Here is a 21,597-nt window from a genome sequence, read left to right as displayed (position 1 = left end):
CTACCTACTTTCCGTCCAGGCACGGCCAACCTGAAGGCCTATGTGCCCCCAGACAGTCAGGACTGCAGACCAACAGCTGTCTCCTAGAAAGGGGTCTTCTACCATCTCTGTGTTCGCCCTGCAGGATCTGTTCTGTCGACCTTTTTGGGGGGAACCTACTGTGCCCACAGCTAACGAAAGGGTTTTTCCCTTTTCCTATTGTAGTCTAATGCAAACTTTGAACTTATGACCAAAAGTCAAAGGAGGAAAAAGAACATCAATGACCACGGGAAGGTTCAGACTGCACCTAACAAAGCTGTCTTGTTGCCATGACAACTCCTACAGGAAGACAAGGGAACAAGTGACACTGTGCAGCTGGGACCTGATGTGCACATGGAAACTCCTCAGAGTAGCCAGCATGCTTCCTGCTGTCTTACTGTCCAGAGCAGCCAGCATGCTTCCTGCTGTCTTACTGTCCACAGACGTTTACAAGGCAGCATGGTATCGGTCTCCCCAGCTCGTCAGACCTTTGTTTCTAGTCATGGATCAAGAGTCTGCCTTTAAAAAAGCACAGATGCTTTCTGACAGATTAAAGGGGATTGCTCTACAGCACAGCATTAGAAGCCAGGTGGCGGAGCACGCCTTTAATCCCAGCACTCGGGAGGCAGGCAAATCTCTGTGAGTTCAAGGCCAGCCTGGTCTACAGAGCGAGATCCAGGACAGCCAGGACAGTTGCACAGAGAAACCCTGTCTCTAAAAACCAAAAAATAAAATAAAACAAAAAGCTAGGGGCTGGAGAGATGGCTCAGCTGTTAAGGCTGATCTTTCAGAGGACCTGAGTTTAATTCCCAGCAACCATGTGGTGTCTCACAACCATCTATAGTGACATCTGATGCCCTCATACTCATACACATACAATAAATAAATAAATCTTAGCAAAAGCTGAAAGCAACAAAGATATTAAACACTTGACTGTCACTGGCTGTGGACATGCCTAGTTTCTTCTCCTCTGGGGCTGAGGAGAATAGAAGGGAAGAAGGGACAGTAAGGTACAGAGCTCTGTTGAGAACCCTGGCTCATCAATCCTCAGGAGTGCTCTATCACTGAGCTGTCTTAAGATGCAGGAGAGGGCAGGGGTGTTCTCACCTCAGCTGTAGCACCAGTCACTTGGCTAGTTAGTTCTCAGATCTCACAGTACTGTTCACTCAAAAGGGTGATGACTTCTATTGGTAGGAACTGCACCCCAGTGAGCCTTAAAGATTAAGGTCAGAACTAGACATAATGGTATGCAAAATAAGCCAAACTCAGACAAATATAATAAGTTCTGTCCTTTGTGGGACCTAGATTTAAAAGTATATCTATCTATACAGATAGATATTTTAAAGTCAGTCAAACTAAAATAATATTAATGATCAAAGATGTAATAAAATTTAATTCTTTCCAAGTATAAAATTACAACAGGAGATCTTTACAAATCACAATAAATGGAAGCAAATGAAGATGTCTGCTACCTTACCAGGCAGGTGGGAGTTTTCAGAGTTGAAACAAGGTTTAGCTGGGAGTATTGTCTCACACCTCTAATCCCTGTTCTCACGATAAGGCAGGAAGATTGCCGCAAGCTTGGGCTAGCCTGGGCTACAGAATGAGAGCACATCTTCCCCACAAAGAAACCCAAAGGAAGGTTTTTGTTTTAAAAGGATTACTTAAGATTTTACTTTATTTGCATTAAAGTGGGGGATATCTCAATACTGAGCAAACTGATAGTTTAGAAATTTTAGTTTTTGGAACACTGGGGAAAAATCCAAAAAGTGATATTGGATCTTAAAATTTACAGTTATGGGATTTACAATTTTTTGTTGTTGTTTTGTTTTGTTTCCTGAAGACAAGTTCTCCCTTGCTGGCTTAGAACTCACAGAGAGATCTGTCTGTCTTTGCCTCCTAATGCTGGGATTAAAGTTGTATGCCATCATGCTTACACTTCAGAACATTTCAGTGGACACCCACAAGTCACCAAGGGGCAGGAAAACACCATCCTGTGTCCGATTCCACAACTCTAACAAGGAGAGCTTTGTAACATCCCAATTCCCACTCTTGAGGACTTACTACATCGTCCATTGGATATGAAGCAACATTTTATTTAGAACTGACAATCATTAAAACTGTTGTTCACAATTGAGAGGAACCTTGAGGTGAATGAAAGCCTTCTAGCCTCAGGACACAGGGGTCCTGGGTGGACAGGCCAGTTACAGGAGGCACAGACAGACTGGGACTGTGAAAGCTGAGTGGAGCCAGGAGCCAGAAGCCATACAGTTTCTGTTTGCTGGCTATAAGAAGGTCTCTTTTGAGAGGACTCTGCACCAGCCAGCTAACAGCTTTAGCCCTGGAGCAAACACCTTAGGGGAAGGCTACGGACTGCAAAGTGCAGCTGTAGCAGAGAGTGAAAGTTTCAGAGATGCTTGTTGGAACTGAATTGTTGATTCAGGGGAACTGCAAAAAGATTTTGGTTGTGGGTTTCTTCGTATGTGCAACTTTCAGAAAGCTTTCAGTGAAACTTTAAGACTGGTATCAGAAATGATTTTGGGGGGCTGGAGAGATGGCTCAGAGGTTAAGAGCCCTGGCTGCTCTTCCAGAGGTCTTGAGTTCAATTCCCAGCACCCACATGGTGGCTCACAACCACCTGTAATGTGAAAGAAATGATTTTTTGAACTTTTCAGACTTAAGCAATGGGATGGACAGGAGTGATTCAACTGCAGTGGGACAATTATGACTTACGCATATAGACTATCAACTGTGATGACTTATGAACTGTTTGTGTATGCATATAAGCTTTATTAACTGTGGTGATTCACAAACTGTTTTGTGTAAAAAATGGAACTGTCTTTTTTGTGTAGAAATGGAGAAATTTGTTTTTTCTACCCAGGCTCAAGATGCAGTTTTAAAAAATTATAAAGAAAAGGGAGTTAATATTCCTCAGTCTCTTTAATTTAAAAAAAAATTTTTTTTCTTGTGGGTTAATGTTAATTTGTGTTAATGTACCCTATGTTTTGTATGGTTCTATTAAGAAGTTGCTTTTGAGCCGGGCGGTGGTGGCGCACACCTTTAATCCCAGCACTCGGGAGGCAGATCTCTGTGAGTTCAAGGCCAGCCTGGTCTCCAAAGCGAGTTCCAGGAAAAACCAAAAAAAAAAAAAGAAGTTGCTTTTGGATGTTTGCTAAAGTTTATAAAATGTAAAGAATTTGCTTTTGGATATAAGTTTGTAAGAATTGTAATTGTGTATGTTAGAATTATGTCAACCTGTTGATGTTGATGAACCATGGTATGGTGATGCTAAGTAGTTATTTAGGCTTGATGCAGTTGCATCATGAGTTTATTGATTTTTAAAAAAGGACTTGGTGCAGATAAAGCTGCTATAGACATCTTACACACATTCCAAAAGACCATTCTAGCTTTATCATCCTCTACTCCTTTACTAGGAGGCCTAGCAGCCATAAGGAGCAGGAGTATTGCTAGAATTATTCCAGAAATTTGCAAGTTCTTAGTGGAAAAGTGGCTTCTGAGCTGCATAGAGTTAAACTCTGCACCCTCCTCTGCCAGAGGCTGGTAGTCAGAGATGGGTAAGTCCTTCTTGCTAGCTGTCAACCTAAGACAGAGTACAGTTGGTGGAAAGTGTATCTCAATGATGGGTAAGGTTGTCTAGTGAAGGTGACCTAAGACAGGCATAGTCCATCTGAGGAGTCTGAGGGGCCCTTTATATTATTATTATAATTATTTATTTATTTATTTAGTTAGTTAGTTAGTTAGTTTTTCAAGACAGGGTTTCTCTGTGTAGCTTTGCACCTTTCCTGGAACTCACTCTGTAGACCAGGCTGGCCTCGAACTCACAAAGATCCGCCTGCCTCTGCCTCTTGAGTGCTGGGATTAAAGGCGTGCGCCACCACCGCCTAGCTATATTATTATTAAGAAGGGGGGGGGGTTGGGGATTTAGCTCAGTGGTAGAGCGCTTGCCTAGCAAGTGCAAGGCCCTGGGTTCGGTCCTCAGCTCTGGAAAAAGAAAAAAAGAAAAAAAAGAAAAAGAAAAAAAAAAGGAAAAAAAAAGAAGGGGGATCTGTGGGAGCCCACAGAGGCTTCCTAGTGAGAACTTACTCAGGGTCAGAGAATCTGAGCTTGCTTTACCCAACAAGGCTGTGGTGTAAAGAGATGATTTTACCACAGGTGTGTTTACCAGGTGTTTGAAAGGGTCTGTACTTGGCTGTACAGTGTGCTTTGATCTTGCAAGGGGGAGGTCATTTGCCTCTCCCCTTGGCATGTTATAAAAAGCCCTTTTCAATAAAGGACGAGGCTATTGGTATTGACCCAGGCCCTCCTGAAGCGATCCTGTGTCTCTGTCTTTCTTCTCATTGTCTAGGTCTCTTTTTCTATCTGATATTTCCTCATTCCTCTCTTCTCCACCTAAGAACCCTTCTAAAGTTGGGAGCTGGACCCCCACAGGAGGACATGGGCCATGCATGTATAATCCCCAAAACAAAACAAACAAAACACAAAAGTGAAAAATAAGTCATTCTTGTCAAAGTCTACAGCTCCTAAAACAACATATATGTGGGAAAACAGAAATCTATGCCAACCATATAGACTATACTTCCTTTAAAATGAGACCCAAGCCTGGCAGTGGTGGTGCACCCCTTTAATCCAGCACTCTGGAGGCAGAGGCAGGTAAATCTCTGAGGTCAGTCTGGTCTACAGAGTGAGTTCCAGGACAGCCAGGGCTACAACAGAGAAACCCTGTCGTCAATATACACATATACAATATACACTTCAAAATGTGAAACACTGAATAACTGCAAAAAGTAATTTCTGAATTAACACGTTTACACAATAAATAGAAAGGACCCAACATAATTTCCTACAAATCAGATTAGTGATGTTAGTATGTGTTTTTTTTAATCAACTTTAGAATAAAGAAAGAATATAATGGACTCTTCCATACCTTTAACATCTGGGTCATCTATGTGTGGCTCTAGGTTCTCTATCATTTCTTCTAGTTCCTTCCGAGTAGCCATGGTGATATTAGGAGAACCTGGTCCAGGGACTCCAGATGCATCTCCTGATCCCTCTGGGCTGAGTGGCTCCCCAGAGTCCTGCTGGAGCTCTCTATCAAGATCTATTTCAAGTATAGGAGTCCTCCAGAAATGGAAGGAGTTGAACAATTCCTGATCTAAGAGAGTGGAATCTGGGGAGCTGGTGTCAACCTCTGGCCGGAAGGCAGACTTGCAGTTAGCAGGCTTTTTATCATTCTCATCGATAGCTGCTTCCCGATGAGACTCTGAGGACAAAGTACAGAGTGAGGAGCTGTCCTCTGGAACACTTATGTCACCTGCAGAGTTCCCAAAAGTCTCAGCAGCACAGTCTTGGAGTGTACTCTCCGGGCCCGCACTGAAGTCTGCAGGAGCATCCTCTGGCCCAATCTGCTCCTCTTCCTCAGCATCATGATCGGTGATCCTTTGATTCATTTGGGGGAAAAAAAACATGGAATCACAGAAATAATTACTGGGGAAAATAATGAGAAGTGTGATATACAGCATTTAGACTAGCTTAAGTGCTTTTGAGTATAATTATCCACAGGAACTGAATAACAGTCTTATATGATACACACTGCTTCTTCCCATCAGCTGTTCTGCATTCAGAGATGTAAACACCTGTCAAACTTGTCTAAACAGTCAAGCATTATTAACAGCTGCAGATGGTGACACTTAAGAATCCTGGATGCTACAATTCTACTGTACTATCAGTACCAGCAGGAAGCAATCAATACAGTGGATTCTAAGGTACATACAAATATTAAATTATTTACTGGGAGTTATTTGTATTGCCACTGTTCCAATGACATAGTGAAAGCTGAGAATCAAAACATTTTTACTTATAAAAGAGGGATAAGGAAAAAAAAAAAACCTTTAGAGGGCAGGAGAGAAGATACTTATTAACTATCTCATAAAATATATTAAAATCTACTTAAGTGTAAATAAAGGATTATTTTTATTTCTTCATCTCTCATGCTACTTCAAAAACAGATTTTTCCAAAAGGAAATCATGATGTAACAGATAAGGACAAACAGTACAAGCTCCTGATGAATGTCTTTCAAATGTTAAGACCCACGTTCAATCCCCCAGCACCAACGTGAATAAGACTAGAGGAGCTACACACCTATAACCCCAGTACTGGGGAGATGGGAACAAAAGCTGTCTGGGGCTTGCTCGTCTCCTAGCATGGCTGAACTGGTAAGCTCCAGGTTCAGTAGGAGACCTTGTCTCAACAAATAGGGTGGAAAACAACTGAGAAAGATGCCTAAAGTGGCCTCTATCCGGCTTTTATACACACACACACAGACACACACACACACACACACACACACACACACACACACACCCTCAAGCACATACACAAAAAATAACAATAAACAAAAGGAAACAAGCTGCTGTGGTGGTGCACACCAGTAAACCCAGCCCTTGAGAGCCTGATGCTAGAGGATCAACAATTTGAAAGCAGCCTGGCCCCACATAGCTAAAAAACAAAACAAAAATCCTCACCAAACCCCTAAAACTGGATGTAAGTTGTAGCTCTTACCCTTGACATTATAATTACAGATAAACAAATAGTAAACTCCAAAAGCAAATTACCACCCATAATAAATGCAGTCAGAAGTGGTGGCTTACACATTTAGTCCCAACAGAGGAAGTAAGAGGCAGGGGGACCTCTCTGAGTTCCAGGACAGCCAGGCTATACAGGGAGACAGTGTCTGAAAAAATTAATGTCTACCCCATCCCCAAATTAGCGAGTGATTCCAAGCAACACAGTATGCACATCGAGCAAAGGATGCAGGGAAGCAAGTGGGACCACAAGGCCTCAGAGGAAATGATGTGACTTATTTAGAAGAACCAGAAAGTGTTCATGAGGCAAGTGGAAGAAAAACATTCAAGAAGAAATAGCAATCAAAAGGCAAGTTCTGACACAAGAGACAGCAAAATCAGAGTGCAACCGTGGCTTTTTGGAGCTGAGAGGACGGCCAACGGACAGGTGAAATGGATGACAGTCTTTGAAGAGCCACTGCATCTCAGCCAGATACTTCTGAGTTTCTCCCGTGGGCTCTCAGAAATAATGAAGCAACTGGAAGCCTATCAGCTCGATCTGCTTTTCCCAAGACCTTCGTTGGTAGCAGCAGTGCAGAAAACCAACTGGAGAGAAAGCAGGCTGCAAGAACAGGGTGTCAACAACAGAGATGGTGCCCGCAGGCTGCAGGGGAACATCTGACCAGTGATCCAAAGCAGCAGCATGCAGCCACTCTTTCATGGTGGCAGTCAGAAACAAATGAAGAACCTGGTGACACCCAGATTCTGGCTAGGGCACCTCAACACTGCTTGTGACACTAATTAGAAGTTAACAACCCGGCTGGACGTGGTGGCACATACCTTTAATCCCAGAGGCAGGTGGATCTCTGTGAGTTCCAGGCCAGCCTGGTCTACAGAACTAAGCTATATTCACCTCTATGATATGTGCATACAAGAGCACCAGAGGTAGATTAGCAGTTTCTCTCAGAAAGAACTCTAAGTGAGCCGGGTGTGGTAGTGCCAGCCTGTAAGCCCAGTACTTGGCAGGTAGGAGCAGGAAGATCAGGAGTTCAAGACCAGCGCTGGCTTCATGAGACCCTCTCAGCCCTGCTTCTTACTCCCATGTACGTAAATAACTGATACCCTCAGGCTTCCTTAGCAGAGGCCATGGAGCCTGGCAAACCTAGTACAATTACTTCAAAGAGAAACTGACTCACAGAACATCTGGTTAAAGAGAACTAAGTCAAACCAAAGCAAACCCCAGGGCACAACTGCCAAGAACTTCCCCAGGAAGTAATCAAATGAAGTTCTGATGTTAGCTGAGTATATAAATCCAAAGATGAAATGCTCGTAACTTCCTCGGAGAGTTAGGCTATGATTCTGGGAGGTATGGGTATGGAGAGAGTAGACACACTGACAGGATTTTGTCAGCAGACAATACATATGGAATGAACTGGTTCCTGACAGAGAGCAGTAGGCAGAAAAGGCAGGGGAGCCCAAAGAGCAGCACAGTGCATGCAGAACAGTGAGCAGCCAGAGAACAATGCAACTGTTTCAACAGATACAGGAGTGTCCATTTTGCATACTTACTTTTGTTCTGATAGGAATCAAATCCAGGGCACATTCTAGGCAAGTGCTCCATCACTGAGCTATAGCCCCAGACCTTAGTATTTTAAACTGTAACTTTACAAAGCAAATCTCAAAGCTTTACTCTGTCTCTGGAAGTAGAAGTACTGATAGCCTGACAGATCAGATAAAGACAAGATGTCCATAATAAATAAATCTTTCCAAGATTACTAAGTGACAGTAAATGTTTCAGGACAGATAAAACACTACACACAAAATAAACAGTAGTGGAAACCTAGAAGCAAAACTTTACTCGGGGGCTGGAGGGATGGCTCAGCCATGAAGACTCAATGCTCTTGTTAAGGACACAAGTGTGGGTCTCAGCAGCCACACTGGGTGAATTATAACAGCCTGTAACACACACACACACACACACACACACACACACACACACACAAACCCCATAGTCTATAAAAATAAAAACAAAATTCCCTTACTTGGTCTGATATTGAAAACTGAATTCTAGGGAACTGAGAAAACCCTGAGGACGGAAACCAAATTCTAGGTTCCTATTGGGTTCTCAGCTTTTATACTAGCTTGAAAACACACCAGTGCTATTTAAGGCAAAGCAATCAAAGCTCTGGTTCTAAGGCAGCACACAGACTAGGATGCAGACGTGTGCCCCAGCTTTTAGAGCACTGAAGACAAATCCTTCCCTACTCAGGAGTTCCCTTTCCTTTACTAAATCATTAACATAATTCAGTGGCAACTATATAGATAGATAGTCCAGTGCTACAGATAACAGAGGCCTGATCCCGAGACAGAGCTCAACTATAATGCAAAGTCATTGAGAAACCAAACTACTGTTGAGTAGCTGTTCCATAAGGCCACCCATCTCCAGTCACGAGTACAACCCGACAGGCCAGCCACTGCTTTCATTACTAACATCTTCCTGAAGCACAGCAGAGCGTCATTTTTCCCGCTGTGCTGACGGGTGTTATACTACCAGAGCAGAGCCTAGCATCTGCACCAGAAGGAAAAGGCCCACTCTCTGCATCTACTGAAATGCTCTGTGCTATGTCACACATTTCCTGTGTACTCAGACACATTCACTCATCGACCCTTTCCCGATTAAGACCGAGTTAGCTGTGTGCCATCTTCAGTTCTACTTAAATTGACCTTTTAAAAAAATGCAAGCTGACTTCAAAGCAGGTGACACCCCGCCCACCCCACCATTTTTATAAAATTCCTTCCAGCATGTTTTCAAAGCACCAAGACCATGCCTGCTAGGGAAACCGAGTTAGAAGCCATTTTCTTCCTTTACAAAAAACAGTACCTCAGGTGTGTTTGGCAGGACAGTAGGAGAACGGGCAAAAAGGTAAAACAAGGCAGCAGAGGAGAAAGGAAGAACTGTCAAATCAAAACACCAAGAAAGCAAATACCACAGTATCAAGACCTACAGAAGAAAATGGTCATTAGCATCATGGCAAGGGGCTGTCTCAAGAACATGTAAGTAACTGCAGAAGCTTATGCACACTTCCCATGTTCTGTTAGACCCAAGGAGCTCTCTAAATATGTAACTATAATAAATCCTAAGAACTAAAATGTCAACTGAAATTCTTTAACGCAGAAATCTTAAGACTTTCAACCTTTACTAAAATTTTGGTTAAAATCCTTAAGTTATGCTTCTATTTCATAAGCACATTCATTTAGGACAAATTATTAAAATGCTTCCTTCAATTGAAAGATTACAGGGATCACTTTGTAGACAGAGAATCCAAGATCCACATTACATTAACTGACTGCGGAAAAACAAGAGTCAGAGTGGGCTACATACAAAAGCAAACAGAGTATTAAAGTAGGTTTGAGAAACAAAGTTTAAAATGTACTTAATAAATTATATAAGCATTAGCTTGTGTGTTCTGAGCATCAACAATTTCCTAGGCAAATAATTCATTAAATACTCAAAAACTATCAAATTTGTCCCTAGTTTTGTCTGTGTGAAGCTCCAAGCTAAACGTGTTCCATGCATTTTCTCATTCAATCCGTAACTAACTGAAGAGTAACAAGCCACAGAGTCGGACATTATACCTGCTTCTCTCTTCTGCTGGCACATCTTCTGAACTCCTGCCCTCCTCTCTGAAGCACTGGCCTGAGCTAGATGGATTAGCAAAAGTCGATATGAAAGGCCCCAGAGACTGAAAGGCTGCTTGGCGGACCTAAGGAGAAATGAGGACAATAATAAAACAATAAACAAAAATCAAATAATAATGCGCACATAGTCAATGATTTACTCTGCATATACCAAAGATAGGATAGTAGAAAAGCCTTGTAAAAGAAACCTCCATCTTTCTTCACTTAGGAATTAGAAAGCATTATAATTTTTTTTTTTTTTAACTTTTGGTTTTTATTCTGACTTGGCTATTCAAACAATGAAAGCCTGATGAGACAGACTCTAAAACACGCCAGAACAAATCCTTAGAAGGTCTTCTTGTAAGAGAACCGAGACTGTCCAAGAGAAAGCACACTTAGCATTTTCAATGAGGAGAAACTATTAGCTATAAAGAGGAAGACAAATCCTGCAACTCTACATCTAGAGGATCCAACACCCCCTTCTACCTCAAGGGCACACACATGGAGTATGCACACACACAGACACACTTACTCAAGAGTGAGAAAGGTCTCACTATGTAGCTTTGGCTGGCCTAGAACCAATTACGTAGACCTGGCTGGCCTCCAACTACCTGCCTCTACCTCTTGAGTACTGAGATTAATAAAGGTATATATACCCTCAGTGCCTGGTAAAAATATACATTTAAAAAACAAAGAAAGAAAAAAAAAGAAAAAGCCAATGAGTATTAAACATCAAGTCAAAATAAAACCAACATGATTTGTATTGGGGGGAAAAAAAAACTTTCCAAGTACCAACCTTTAATAACCTTCTATTACCTTCTCTTACATATATGACTCACATATATTGTAAATTCTTTCCTTTTTGCGGGGGGAGGCAGGGTAGTTGAAGACAGGATTTCTCTGTGTAGCCCTGGCTGTCTTGGAACTCACTCTGTAGACCAGGCTGGCAGAGAACCACCTGCCTCTGCCTCCCAAGTACTAGGATTAAAGGCTTGTGCTACCACCACCTGACATTTTTAAATTAGAGAGATGGCTAAGTGGTTAAGAGCATTGACTGCACTTCCAAAGGACCTGGGTTCAGTTCCCAGCACCCACATAGTAGCTCGTAACTGCCTGTAACTCCTGTTCCAGGGGATCCAACACCCTCTTCTGGTCTCTGTGGGCCCCAGACATGCATGTGGTGCACATACATACACTCAGGCAAACACCCACAGACCTAAGAGAATAAATAAAGTATTACAGCACATCTTTTCCAACATGACATTTCATTTGAAATAGACTGAAAATGTTTTAAGCCAGTGGTACCCAGCGTGAAGGATCGCTGATCAAGTTAATGAAGAGCGCTGACAACTTTGTCCGTCGGATCTCTTGGCACGTCGCACAGGAGACAGCCATGAAGCACTCGGCACAGGCCTTCCGCACTCCCCACACGTTATCAGAGCACAGCTGGAAAAACCTGGGCAGCTGGGGGAGCACAGACAGGAGGTGAGCAGTTACCTTCCATGTTCTGTTCTAAATAGTGGACACTCTTAACAAGTAAAAATGTATTTAATAATGGTACTCAGAAAATCTCAATGAATTACATACAACTTAGAATTCATTCTAGAAATGCAAAAGCCCTAACAACACAGCCTGACGTTACCCAAGAGCTCACACCTGCACTTAGTTTGATGAAGAATACCTACAAATTCTAAGCATATGAACTTGTACATTGGGTACATACATGCTACAACTTAACTACTCTGCTACAAGATCTGAGTACCAAAGTGAGTATCTTAGTAAGAGTAAAGATTCAGTTGAGTAAATCAGAATTGATTTACTGCCAGGTGGTGGTGGCAAACTCCCTTAACCCCAGCACTCGGGAGGCAGAGTCAGGCGGATCTCTGTGAGTTCGAGGCCAGCCTGGTCTATAGAGCGAGATCCAGGACAGGCACCAAAACTACACAGAGAAACCCTGTCTCGAAAAAACCAAAGAATTAATTTACTAAGTAGAAATGGGGAAGCTAACAGTGTATCAGTGTTTCTCACACATAATTTAATTTTTAATGAACCATCCTATCAAACCACATTTCAAAGGCCACCTTGCAGAAAGTTAAAGTACTAAACTTACAAATAAAATTCTGGTTTGCAGTCATGGGGCCGTGTTAATAAACTCTATTACTTTGTAATATCTTGTTTATTCTTTAATATCTGAAATACTTACCAACATTTCCTCTGTAGCTTGCTGGCCAACTACACTGCAAATATCTCCAAAATTGGCAGCACAGACCTATAACACAACCATTACGAACATTCAGTATCACAGGCAGAGTTCCTTAGAGACGAGCTGTTACACTTCACCATCAGCACAGTAGAGCACCGGGCACTCTCACACACGGAGCCCCGGGTGCAGACACACCTTCCGGACGTGAAACATCCTACAGTCGCAGCACATCTCACAAAACCTCGGGAGGATGAGACGCTCTGTGATGTCCTTCCCTACCATGGGAGCCATCTTGCACATTATCTAAAACAGTGAAAAGGAAACGCACACTGAAAACAGTTCTCTAAGGCCTCTAGGAATGTAAAGAAATACGTAGTAACCAATACACAGCAAATGTACTGAATGTAGAAAAAAATCCCATTTTATCATTTAATTATTACTTAATGACATAATCACTTTGCTAGTAACTTGAAAGAAAAAAGGAGAAAAAAGAAAATTCTACCTTTAATCCTAGCATTTGGGAAGTAGAGGCAGGCAGACTGTGAGTTCAAGGCCAGTCTGGTCTACAGAGTGAGTTCCAGGACAGCCAGGGCTACACAGAGAAACTCTGTCTCAAAACAAAACAAAACAACAAAAAAAAAAACAACCCACCACCACCACCACCACCAAGAGGGCTGAGTACATCTATGTTACTGAGGAAAAGCTCCACACCAGACACTGTCAGCTTGGAACAGAGTTAACTGAAGCTGATGTGGGATCCAGGGTCTGTCTTTGCAGAGTTCAGGTTCAGAACACAGTCCCATTACCTAGATTTTCCAGCTAATAATGCATGAAGCAGAGTTATCTTTACCGAAAATTAGCTCTTTTTGTAAGTCCATTGTAAGTTAGTACAGGAGGAAATGTGAGCCTGTCAGCATTTTCCAAATACAACTACTCCCAGACTGCAAAAATGACAAGAAGTAAAAGGCACATAGATCGGAAAGAAACTGTAGTCATGTATGGCAAGACTGCACAGAAAACTCCAATGACTCTACAAAGAAGCCACCAGAATAAATAAGCAGATTAAAGAAAGTTACAGGACATCAGAATGAAAAAGAATTCGCCGGGCGGTGGTGGCGCACGCCTTTAATCCCAGCACTCGGGAGGCAGAGCCAGGCGGATCTCTGTGAGTTCGAGGCCAGCCTGGGCTACCAAGTGAGTTCCAGAACAGGCGCAAAGCTACACAGAGAAACCCTGTCTCGAAAAACCAAAAAAAAAAAAAAAAAAAAAAAGAAAAAGAAAAAGAAAAAGAATTCTATTTCTATAAATTAACAATGACCTGGAAAGCTTTAAAAATACATTAATTTTTAATGTTAAAATATGAAATCTAACAGAAATATAAGATCTTTCTGATAAAACCTACAAACATAACTGTGTAATCACACACTTAAATAAGTCCCAAAGTCCATCATGTTCACGGGCTGTTAGGCTGGCAATTCGTAACTGACCTGCAGGTTCAATGTGATCCCCACCAGCCAGCCCAGTCTCACCTGACTGCAGACAGAGCCTACATCCCCAACTCCCACAGCCAGCTCGGCCTCACAGAAGCACAGCTGAAAATCAGCTCTGTGAGCTCAGTGCTCTAGGCAACACAGTAGAGTCAGTCTGTCCATAACAAACACAAACTGGTGTGAGTGGGGAACACAGGCTTCCTACCAGCACTGGACATAACTATGTTTCTAGGCTAGGCTCTCCTTATTATAAACAACATTATGCCTAAACTGATTTTTTTTTTTTTGTTTTTTGTTTTTTGTTTTTCGAGACAGGGTCTCTCTGTGTAGCCCTGGCTGTCCTGGAACTTACTCTGTAGACCAGGCTGGCCTCAAACTTACAGAGATCTGCCTGCCTCTGCCTCCCGAGTACTGCGATTAAACGCATACACCACCACCGCCCAGCTAAACTGATTTTCTTGACTGAGGAATTTCTGAAATTAAAAGCAAGTGTTTTGGAGCTAGGTAGGGGTGATGACTGTATGTTGTGATTATACTAAATGCCACTGAACACTATACTTTAAATGGTTAATATCATATGAGCTTCACATCAATAAAAGTATTACTGAGAAAAAAAAAGCATCTATATTTATTACTAACTGGTAGTTGAGTAAGAAATAATGAAAAGGGAATTTTTCAAGGGACAGAAACTAGAGATCATCTCTGTTCTCACAGATGACCTGGAAGAATTGACAACTTCTGTTCAATTTTTTTTATATCAACAAAAGATCAATGCTTTAGGTATAAGAACAAATGCTAAGTATCCAACTGAATGTGAATAAAACCTCAGGTTAATTTAGTGATTTCCTATCTTGCTATCCGGAACCACAGATCTGAACGACAACACACATTACTAAGTTTTCAAACTTTACTTTAGGTTTGCCTAAATGGAAAGCAGACTTACAGCCACAGCCTCTGTCTTCACATCATCATTGCTGTCTGGGGCAGTCAGCTCTATGAGAACAGGGCACACCTTGGTCTCCACATCAAACCGCTCAATCAGCTCCTGCTCCAGCAGGGCCAGCAAAGCTGCCTGACTCGTTTTCCTCACCTGCCAAGAGAAACACGACAGTATAAACAGCACAGACATGACTTCATAAAACTGGACATCAGGCAGTGATGGCGCACGCCTTTAGGCCCAGCACTTGGGAGGCAGAGGCAGGCAGATCTCTGAGTTCTACGACAGCCAGGGCTACACAGAGAAACCCTGTCTCAAAAAAACCAAACCAAACCAAACAACTCTACAACATGATTTTTGCAAATGCACAACAAAATGTAGGAACCCATAACTTGCAAACCCTAGCAGACATTTGTGGGTATTCCCTCAGTTCTTCCGAGAGACAGAGCCTGGCAAACAGGACTGGGAGGACTGGTAAACAGGCACCCTTTATGACGGCATTGAGGGGCTGGGACAAATGTTAGCCTCTCAGCATGCCTTAATCTGAGTAGTCACTTCTGGAAAATTAATAATGAAGTTAGACCCAAAAAATATTCCAATTATATCACGTATATTATGCTACAGAAAGTTCCTTTAAGAACAAGTAAATGTGACTCTTACCTGGTTATTCTGATCTGCGAGATATCTAACCACAATTGGTAGCAAGTACTTGGAAAAAGCATATGGTATGGAAGGCCGGTTCTCTTGACAAAACAGTGCAATATGTGGTACTTGTTCCATCAGCTCTGCTCTCACGGTTGGTTCTATTGAAACAAGAGCAACATGAACAAAGATCCTTTCATGGAGACAGCGCCTCTATCTGGGCCTGAGGCTACTTTAGGAACCAGCATGTTAAGAACTGGTTGTGTCTCTAACCCTGCACTGCTTTCCTTAAATGAAAGGAGGAAGTCCCTCCCAACCCAACTTCTATTGGTCACAGCACACACTGGGTAAATGACTACACTTATCAAGCCTCTACAATGAGCCACACTGAACTGGGGATTAAACACCTTCCCTGGTATTTCTATCAATGCTATGGCATGACAGTATTTGTAAACTATGTAATACTATAATAGGACACCATCTGCAAACTCCAGAATTTAGGAACCTCCAGGACAAGTTATAAGGACCAGTGGCTCCTCCTCCAAATACCATCTATGAAAGATTTATAACTAGACTTAAAACAACTAAATTCACTGCATAAAAACATCATACATAGGTATCACAGACAACAGGTATCACATTAGTAAAAAGATAAAACAGCCTAGGAGAAAAAAATAAACATTAACAGTTAAATGTATTCATGTTAAGCCAGGTGGTGGCGCACGCCTTTAATCCCAGCACTCAGGAGGCAGAGCCAGGTGGATCTCTGTGAGTTCCAGGCTAGCCTGGTCTACAGAGTGAGTTCCAGGAAAGGCACAAAGCTACACAGAGAAACCCTGTCTCGAAAAACCAAAACCAAAAAAAAAAAAAAAAAGCCTAGGAGAAAACAAACATTAACAGTTAAATGTACTCATGTTACTACTGAAGGGATGGAAAAAAAACCTGCATGTTTGAAAACAACAAACATGTGCTGAATGAAAGAGACACAGTCCCGTCATCACAGGAGACAGGAGGATCACTGTCATCAATCACACTAGACCTCACTGAAAGAGACACAGTCACCGTCATCACAGGAGACAGGAGGATCACTGTCATCAATCACACCAGACCTCACTGAAAGAGACACAGTCCCGTCATCACAGGAGACAGGAGGATCACTGTCATCAATCACACCAGACCTCACTGAAAGAGACACAGTCACCGTCATCACAGGAGACAGGAGGATCACTGTCATCAATCACACCAGACCTCACTGAAAGAGACACAGTCACCGTCATCACAGGAGACAGGAGGATCACTGTCATCAATCACACCAGACCTCACTGAAAGAGACACAGTCCCGTCATCACAGGAGACAGGAGGATCACTGTCATCAATCACACCAGACCTCACTGAAAGAGACACAGTCCCGTCATCAGGAGACAGGAGGATCACTGTCATCAATCACACCAGACCTCACTGAAAGAGACACAGTCACCGTCATCAGGAGTCAAAAGGGAGCTTACTTTGAGGGAGAGGGATGACACTAATCTATGTGCTGGTTCCACTTTTCATATGGCTGGACCTTCACTGTGTGAAGGTGGTAAGGTTGTACACTTACTCAAGTCCTACAGCAGTGTGTTATATTAAAATAGCAACAGCAGCAAAACCAAAACCAAACCAAAACAAAACAAAACCTGCTCCATGTTTTCTGAAAACCTGGGTGAACACTGGACTGAACCGAGTTCCAAACGTACATATCCGGCATAGTCAAAGGGCGACCATGACATTGGCACGAAACCACTACCACTGCTACACCTCCAAGTCACTGTGGGCACTCATGATCGAGACTGAGCAATACAAAACTCCTGAGCACCCACTAAATGAACTCACAATTCCTAAGGACATGAAAATAAGCCCTTGGCAGCAAAAAGATTAAACCCCAACAGAAGGATTGGCATACCAAGACTTCAGCAACCAGACAGGGCTGAATCACTTCAAACACTCTACTTCAAAGACACATCAGGAGACACACTGAGAAAAAGATCACAATGAAGCAAGAAAAGCAAGACCACGGAAACAGAGCCTGAAGCTCCCGAAACATAACAAGTATCATTCACAGCAAGAGAAACACCTCAATGACCAGGTGGCAGGCTGGATGTTCACAGCAGGCACTTTGCCGAGAGAAATTATCAAAATGCCCATGGAAAATAAAAGCAGTGAGAAGTCATGGAGATCTAGTAGTATTATTATACACTTGTTTAACAGCTCCACATTCTCAACATGTTAAAAAGATCTACTCAGCCTGGGCTGCAGCTCAGCTGGAATGCTTGCCTAGCATGCACCAGGCCCCAGGTCCAGAGCTCAGCGCTGCAGAGAACTAAACCTGGCAGAGCATGCCCGTAATCCCAGCACCTGGGAGGTGAAGGCAGGAGGATCAGAAATTCAATAAGCCGGATTCTTTAAGCTGTATGATTTCTTCTTCAAGATCAAGATTATTCTGAGTTATATAGTAAGTTCAAGGCCAACTGGACTATATGAAATCCTATCTCAAATACACACAAAGATACACAATCAAAACTAAACTTAAAAAAAGATTTTAAGGTAGAGGAAAAATAACACTCCAAAAGTTAATGGTTGAAATTTCCTGACAGACACCTTCAAATTCAAGAAAAATGACAAATTTGAGTAGAATCCATTTGCATCAAAACACAGCATAATAAACTAGAGCTCACCATGGAAAGGGCTTTTAAAGGCAAGAAACAGAAAAGGAAGAAACAAAGACAAAATTAGACAAGCTAATTTCTCCACAGGAAACTACTGGATTTCTCCACAGCCTCTTTCTGGACACTGTAGTCAGGCCGGGTCAACCCAAGCCTTCCCGCTCTCCTTGCTCAAGGCTTCAGAACGGCCCCCGGCACCTCTACTGTCTTCCAACAACTCCTCTTTGTGACAGTTAGATTTCCTGTCACCCACATCTCTCATCAAGCCAGTTCATACTGCTAGGCTGGTCTCAGCCAGCCTTCCCGACCTCCTTTTCCTAAGTAGATGACACCCCCACCCCCACACCTGTGACCAAAGCTGCCCTCTGGAACTTGCCAGCTTCTACCTTTTCTTTTCCTCAAGCATGCCCTTCCCTCTGCACTCTGTCAGTCTAACAAACCCAACACAACCTGTCACGACTAAGATCTAACTCACCTCAAACCAAAGCTACAAAATTACAGTTCATTAGACCTTCCTAAAGCCACCTCAGAGTAAGTAAACACAAGAACAATTGTGTGACAAAGATTATGTTCTTTCCGCTCTGAAAAACAATTTACAGTTTTTACCTTAACACTTGAAGGCTAATAAAGGAACTGCTCATCAAATGGTTGGTTAATCTCGGGTTAAAAAGGAGCCTTGTTGAGACTCCAACAAGTCTGTGAGAAACTAAAAACATTTGAATAAGGAGACCTAGGGAGAAGGAGATATCAACATTTGTTTTTGGATCACTTGCAAATTCAAGTATAAATATAAGCTTGAAACTTGCTCCTGGGGCTGGGGAGACGGCTCAATGGGTAAGTCCTTGCTGTGCGGACAGGAGACCAGACCTCCGGTCAGTCACTCCTATGAACGTGGGTGGGTGGGACCCCGCAGCCCAGCACTGGGAGGCAGAGGACCAGGCAGGTCCTGGAACTTGCTGGGCAGCCATCTTGGCCAAACAGCGAGCTCCAGGTCCAAGGAGAAACCCTGTCTCGGGGCGTAAGGCAGAGTCAGTCACACAGCAGGACAGCGACAGCCTCCTCTGGCCTGTGCATGCACATACCACAGACACATTTGTCTTCAAATGTCTTATTTTAATTACATTCATTTTACCACTATCAAAAAAATCTTAAAAAAAAAAAAACCACCAACATCACATCATTATTATCTAATTTTCAAACCAAGTTCACCCCCTCCCTCTCGACAGGGTCTCATTCTAGAACCCAGACTAGCTGGAACTTATTGTGCAGCCCAGGCTGGTTTCCAACTAGAGTAACCCCCACCTCTGTCTTCTGAGAATTAGGGTCACCAACATGAACCACCATGCCACACTTAAGTTAAGAAAACTCTCTTGTCTTTGTTTTAACAATAAGTCAATTTCCTTCTTACAAATAATGATTAGACATGGTCATGGTGGCACACCCCTCTAATCCCAGCACTCAACAGGTAGAGGCAGGTTGATCTCTGTGAGTTCAAGGCCAGCCAGGGCTGCATAAGAGAGTTCCAGAACAGCCAGGGCTACACAGAGAGACCCTGGCTCTAAACAACAAAAGCAAAACTGAACAATTAATTTTTTTCATATAAATCAGATAAAGAATTATTTTCCTAAAAAATATTTAAAGCCCTTTCTACTTTTACTTAAAAGTTACTGGTCCTAAAATATTAACATAAATGATAGAAGTAATTTCTTAGATTTATTAAGTAAATGGGTGTACTATAAACTATCAGATTTTTTCCCTATGACTAATGGTTTTTTTTGTTTTGTTTTGTTTTTTGTTTTTCGAGACAGGGTTTCTCTGTGTAGCTTTGCGCCTTTCCTGGAACTCACTCTGTAGCCCAGGCTGGTCTCAAACTCACAGAGATCCACCTGCCTCTGCCTCCCGAGTGCTGGGATTAAAGGTGTGGGCCACCACCGCCCAGTGACTAATGGGTTTAATAATTTCTTTAAAAATCTTTTTTTTTTCTTCTTTTCTTTAAGACAGGGTCTCTCTCTCTCTGTGTAGTACAGGAAAGCTCTGAACTCGAGGTCTTCCAGAGTGCTGGGATTAGATGTATGGGTCACTCTCCAAGCTCTCGGGAAATCTTAAAGAACTCCCTTACGGTGGTAATCTCTCCAACCAAGTCAGAAGTGACAACACACTTGTGTTCTCTGTGTGGACACATACCCGAGTCATCAGCTAATCTGCCAATTCTTTCCAACACAGCAACGCAGTCTCCTTCATCATCACAGACTTCCCTCAGGGTATCCAGCAGACTCCGGGCCACCATTTGTCTACAAAAAAAAGAAATTAATGGAGTTCAGTGCCATTAATACCGTTAGTTTAAATACAGAATCTTTATGTTCCATAAAGACAACTTTTTTTATTGCAAGTCACACACACTAAACTCGTAATTTCCTAGGTAGCAAAAGCCAGTACCAATAAGATTATTACCAATTTTTTTATCTTTATCCAAATAATTAGGGAAATTTCTAGTCACTGAATTTTCATTTCAATTATCCTGTAATTGAATAAAATTCAATTATGGTAAAATATATTCATTCTTCAGTACATTAAATGGTATATTTACTAGTATGAGGTTTTTTAATATACACTAAAAAAAATTCAATAGAGACTTGAGATTCTAGGAAAATCTGGTGCAGAGACCTCAGCTTCAGCAACAGTGAAGCAGGAAGCGCTCTAGCGCTTGGTCACTGCTGTGCCCTGTGCGCTGGCACACATGAAGTGTGCCAAGTCATCTGGTAGAGGAGTAATACACTCCCCAATAAGCAATTAAATGAATGGCAAAATTCGCCAACGACTAACAGACAGCAATGACTGGCTGCATCCGCCAACCTCCTCTGGAGGATGGCATCCATCCTCCCACTAAGACCCCTTCTCCCCTTGCATGTTAATAAAGAACACACACCTGTTAAATATGTTCTCACTTGCAGCATACTTGTCCAGTCTCCCGAGCGGTGTCAACATTTCATCTTGTGAGACGAAGTCCAGGGCTGAAGGTATAATAATCACGTCAGACTCTGAGCTGCAGTCATCCACACCAACTAGCAGAGACATCACAAACACTCCTTGTAACACTGAAACTGGAACGGACCCCTGCCTGCCGAAGCAGCCCATGCTTCTGGAGACTCTTAAAATCAGCCTCGGTGCTAGCCGTGGCTCAGGGACAACCCCCCTTCTCCACCCCAGTTTAACAGCCTCCAGCAGCGTGCGTGCAGTCAGTGGTTACACAAACTCAGCATAAAGGCTCGGTGACTCTCAAGAATTTACATGATTAGTAGGGGGTGGGGGTGGGGGTGGTGGCGCACGTCTTTAATCCCAGACTTG

At 42.6% G+C, this 21,597-nt stretch overlaps 1 protein-coding gene across 7 annotated transcripts in view; it reads right to left on the bottom strand.

Annotated features, from left to right (window-relative positions):
• Nucleotides 1–21,597, bottom strand: part of Ppp4r1 (protein phosphatase 4 regulatory subunit 1) — a 54,840-nt gene that overhangs the window by 13,622 nt on the left and 19,621 nt on the right. For 4 of the 7 annotated variants that reach the window (XM_059278423.1, XM_059278424.1, XM_059278422.1 and 1 more), the window contains 9 exons: nucleotides 21,179–21,314; nucleotides 20,437–20,543; nucleotides 15,569–15,711; nucleotides 14,915–15,061; nucleotides 12,677–12,784; nucleotides 12,482–12,547; nucleotides 11,584–11,742; nucleotides 10,237–10,364; nucleotides 4,964–5,475 (listed from right to left, as the gene is read on the bottom strand). In XM_059278423.1, coding sequence (XP_059134406.1) covers nucleotides 4,964–5,475; nucleotides 10,237–10,364; nucleotides 11,584–11,742; nucleotides 12,482–12,547; nucleotides 12,677–12,784; nucleotides 14,915–15,061; nucleotides 15,569–15,711; nucleotides 20,437–20,543; nucleotides 21,179–21,314 — 1,506 coding nt within the window. The remainder of the gene's footprint in view (nucleotides 1–4,963; nucleotides 5,476–10,236; nucleotides 10,365–11,583; nucleotides 11,743–12,481; nucleotides 12,548–12,676; nucleotides 12,785–14,914; nucleotides 15,062–15,568; nucleotides 15,712–20,436; nucleotides 20,544–21,178; nucleotides 21,315–21,597) is intronic. The other 3 variants (XM_059278429.1, XM_059278425.1, XM_059278428.1) reach the window with 1 other exon arrangement.

The sequence above is a fragment of the Peromyscus eremicus genome, chromosome 13 (genome assembly GCF_949786415.1).
Source record: "Peromyscus eremicus chromosome 13, PerEre_H2_v1, whole genome shotgun sequence".
NCBI lineage: Eukaryota > Metazoa > Chordata > Mammalia > Rodentia > Cricetidae > Peromyscus > Peromyscus eremicus.
Note: the sequence above shows the minus strand (reverse complement) of the source record. Positions and strands in the feature narration are given on the sequence as shown.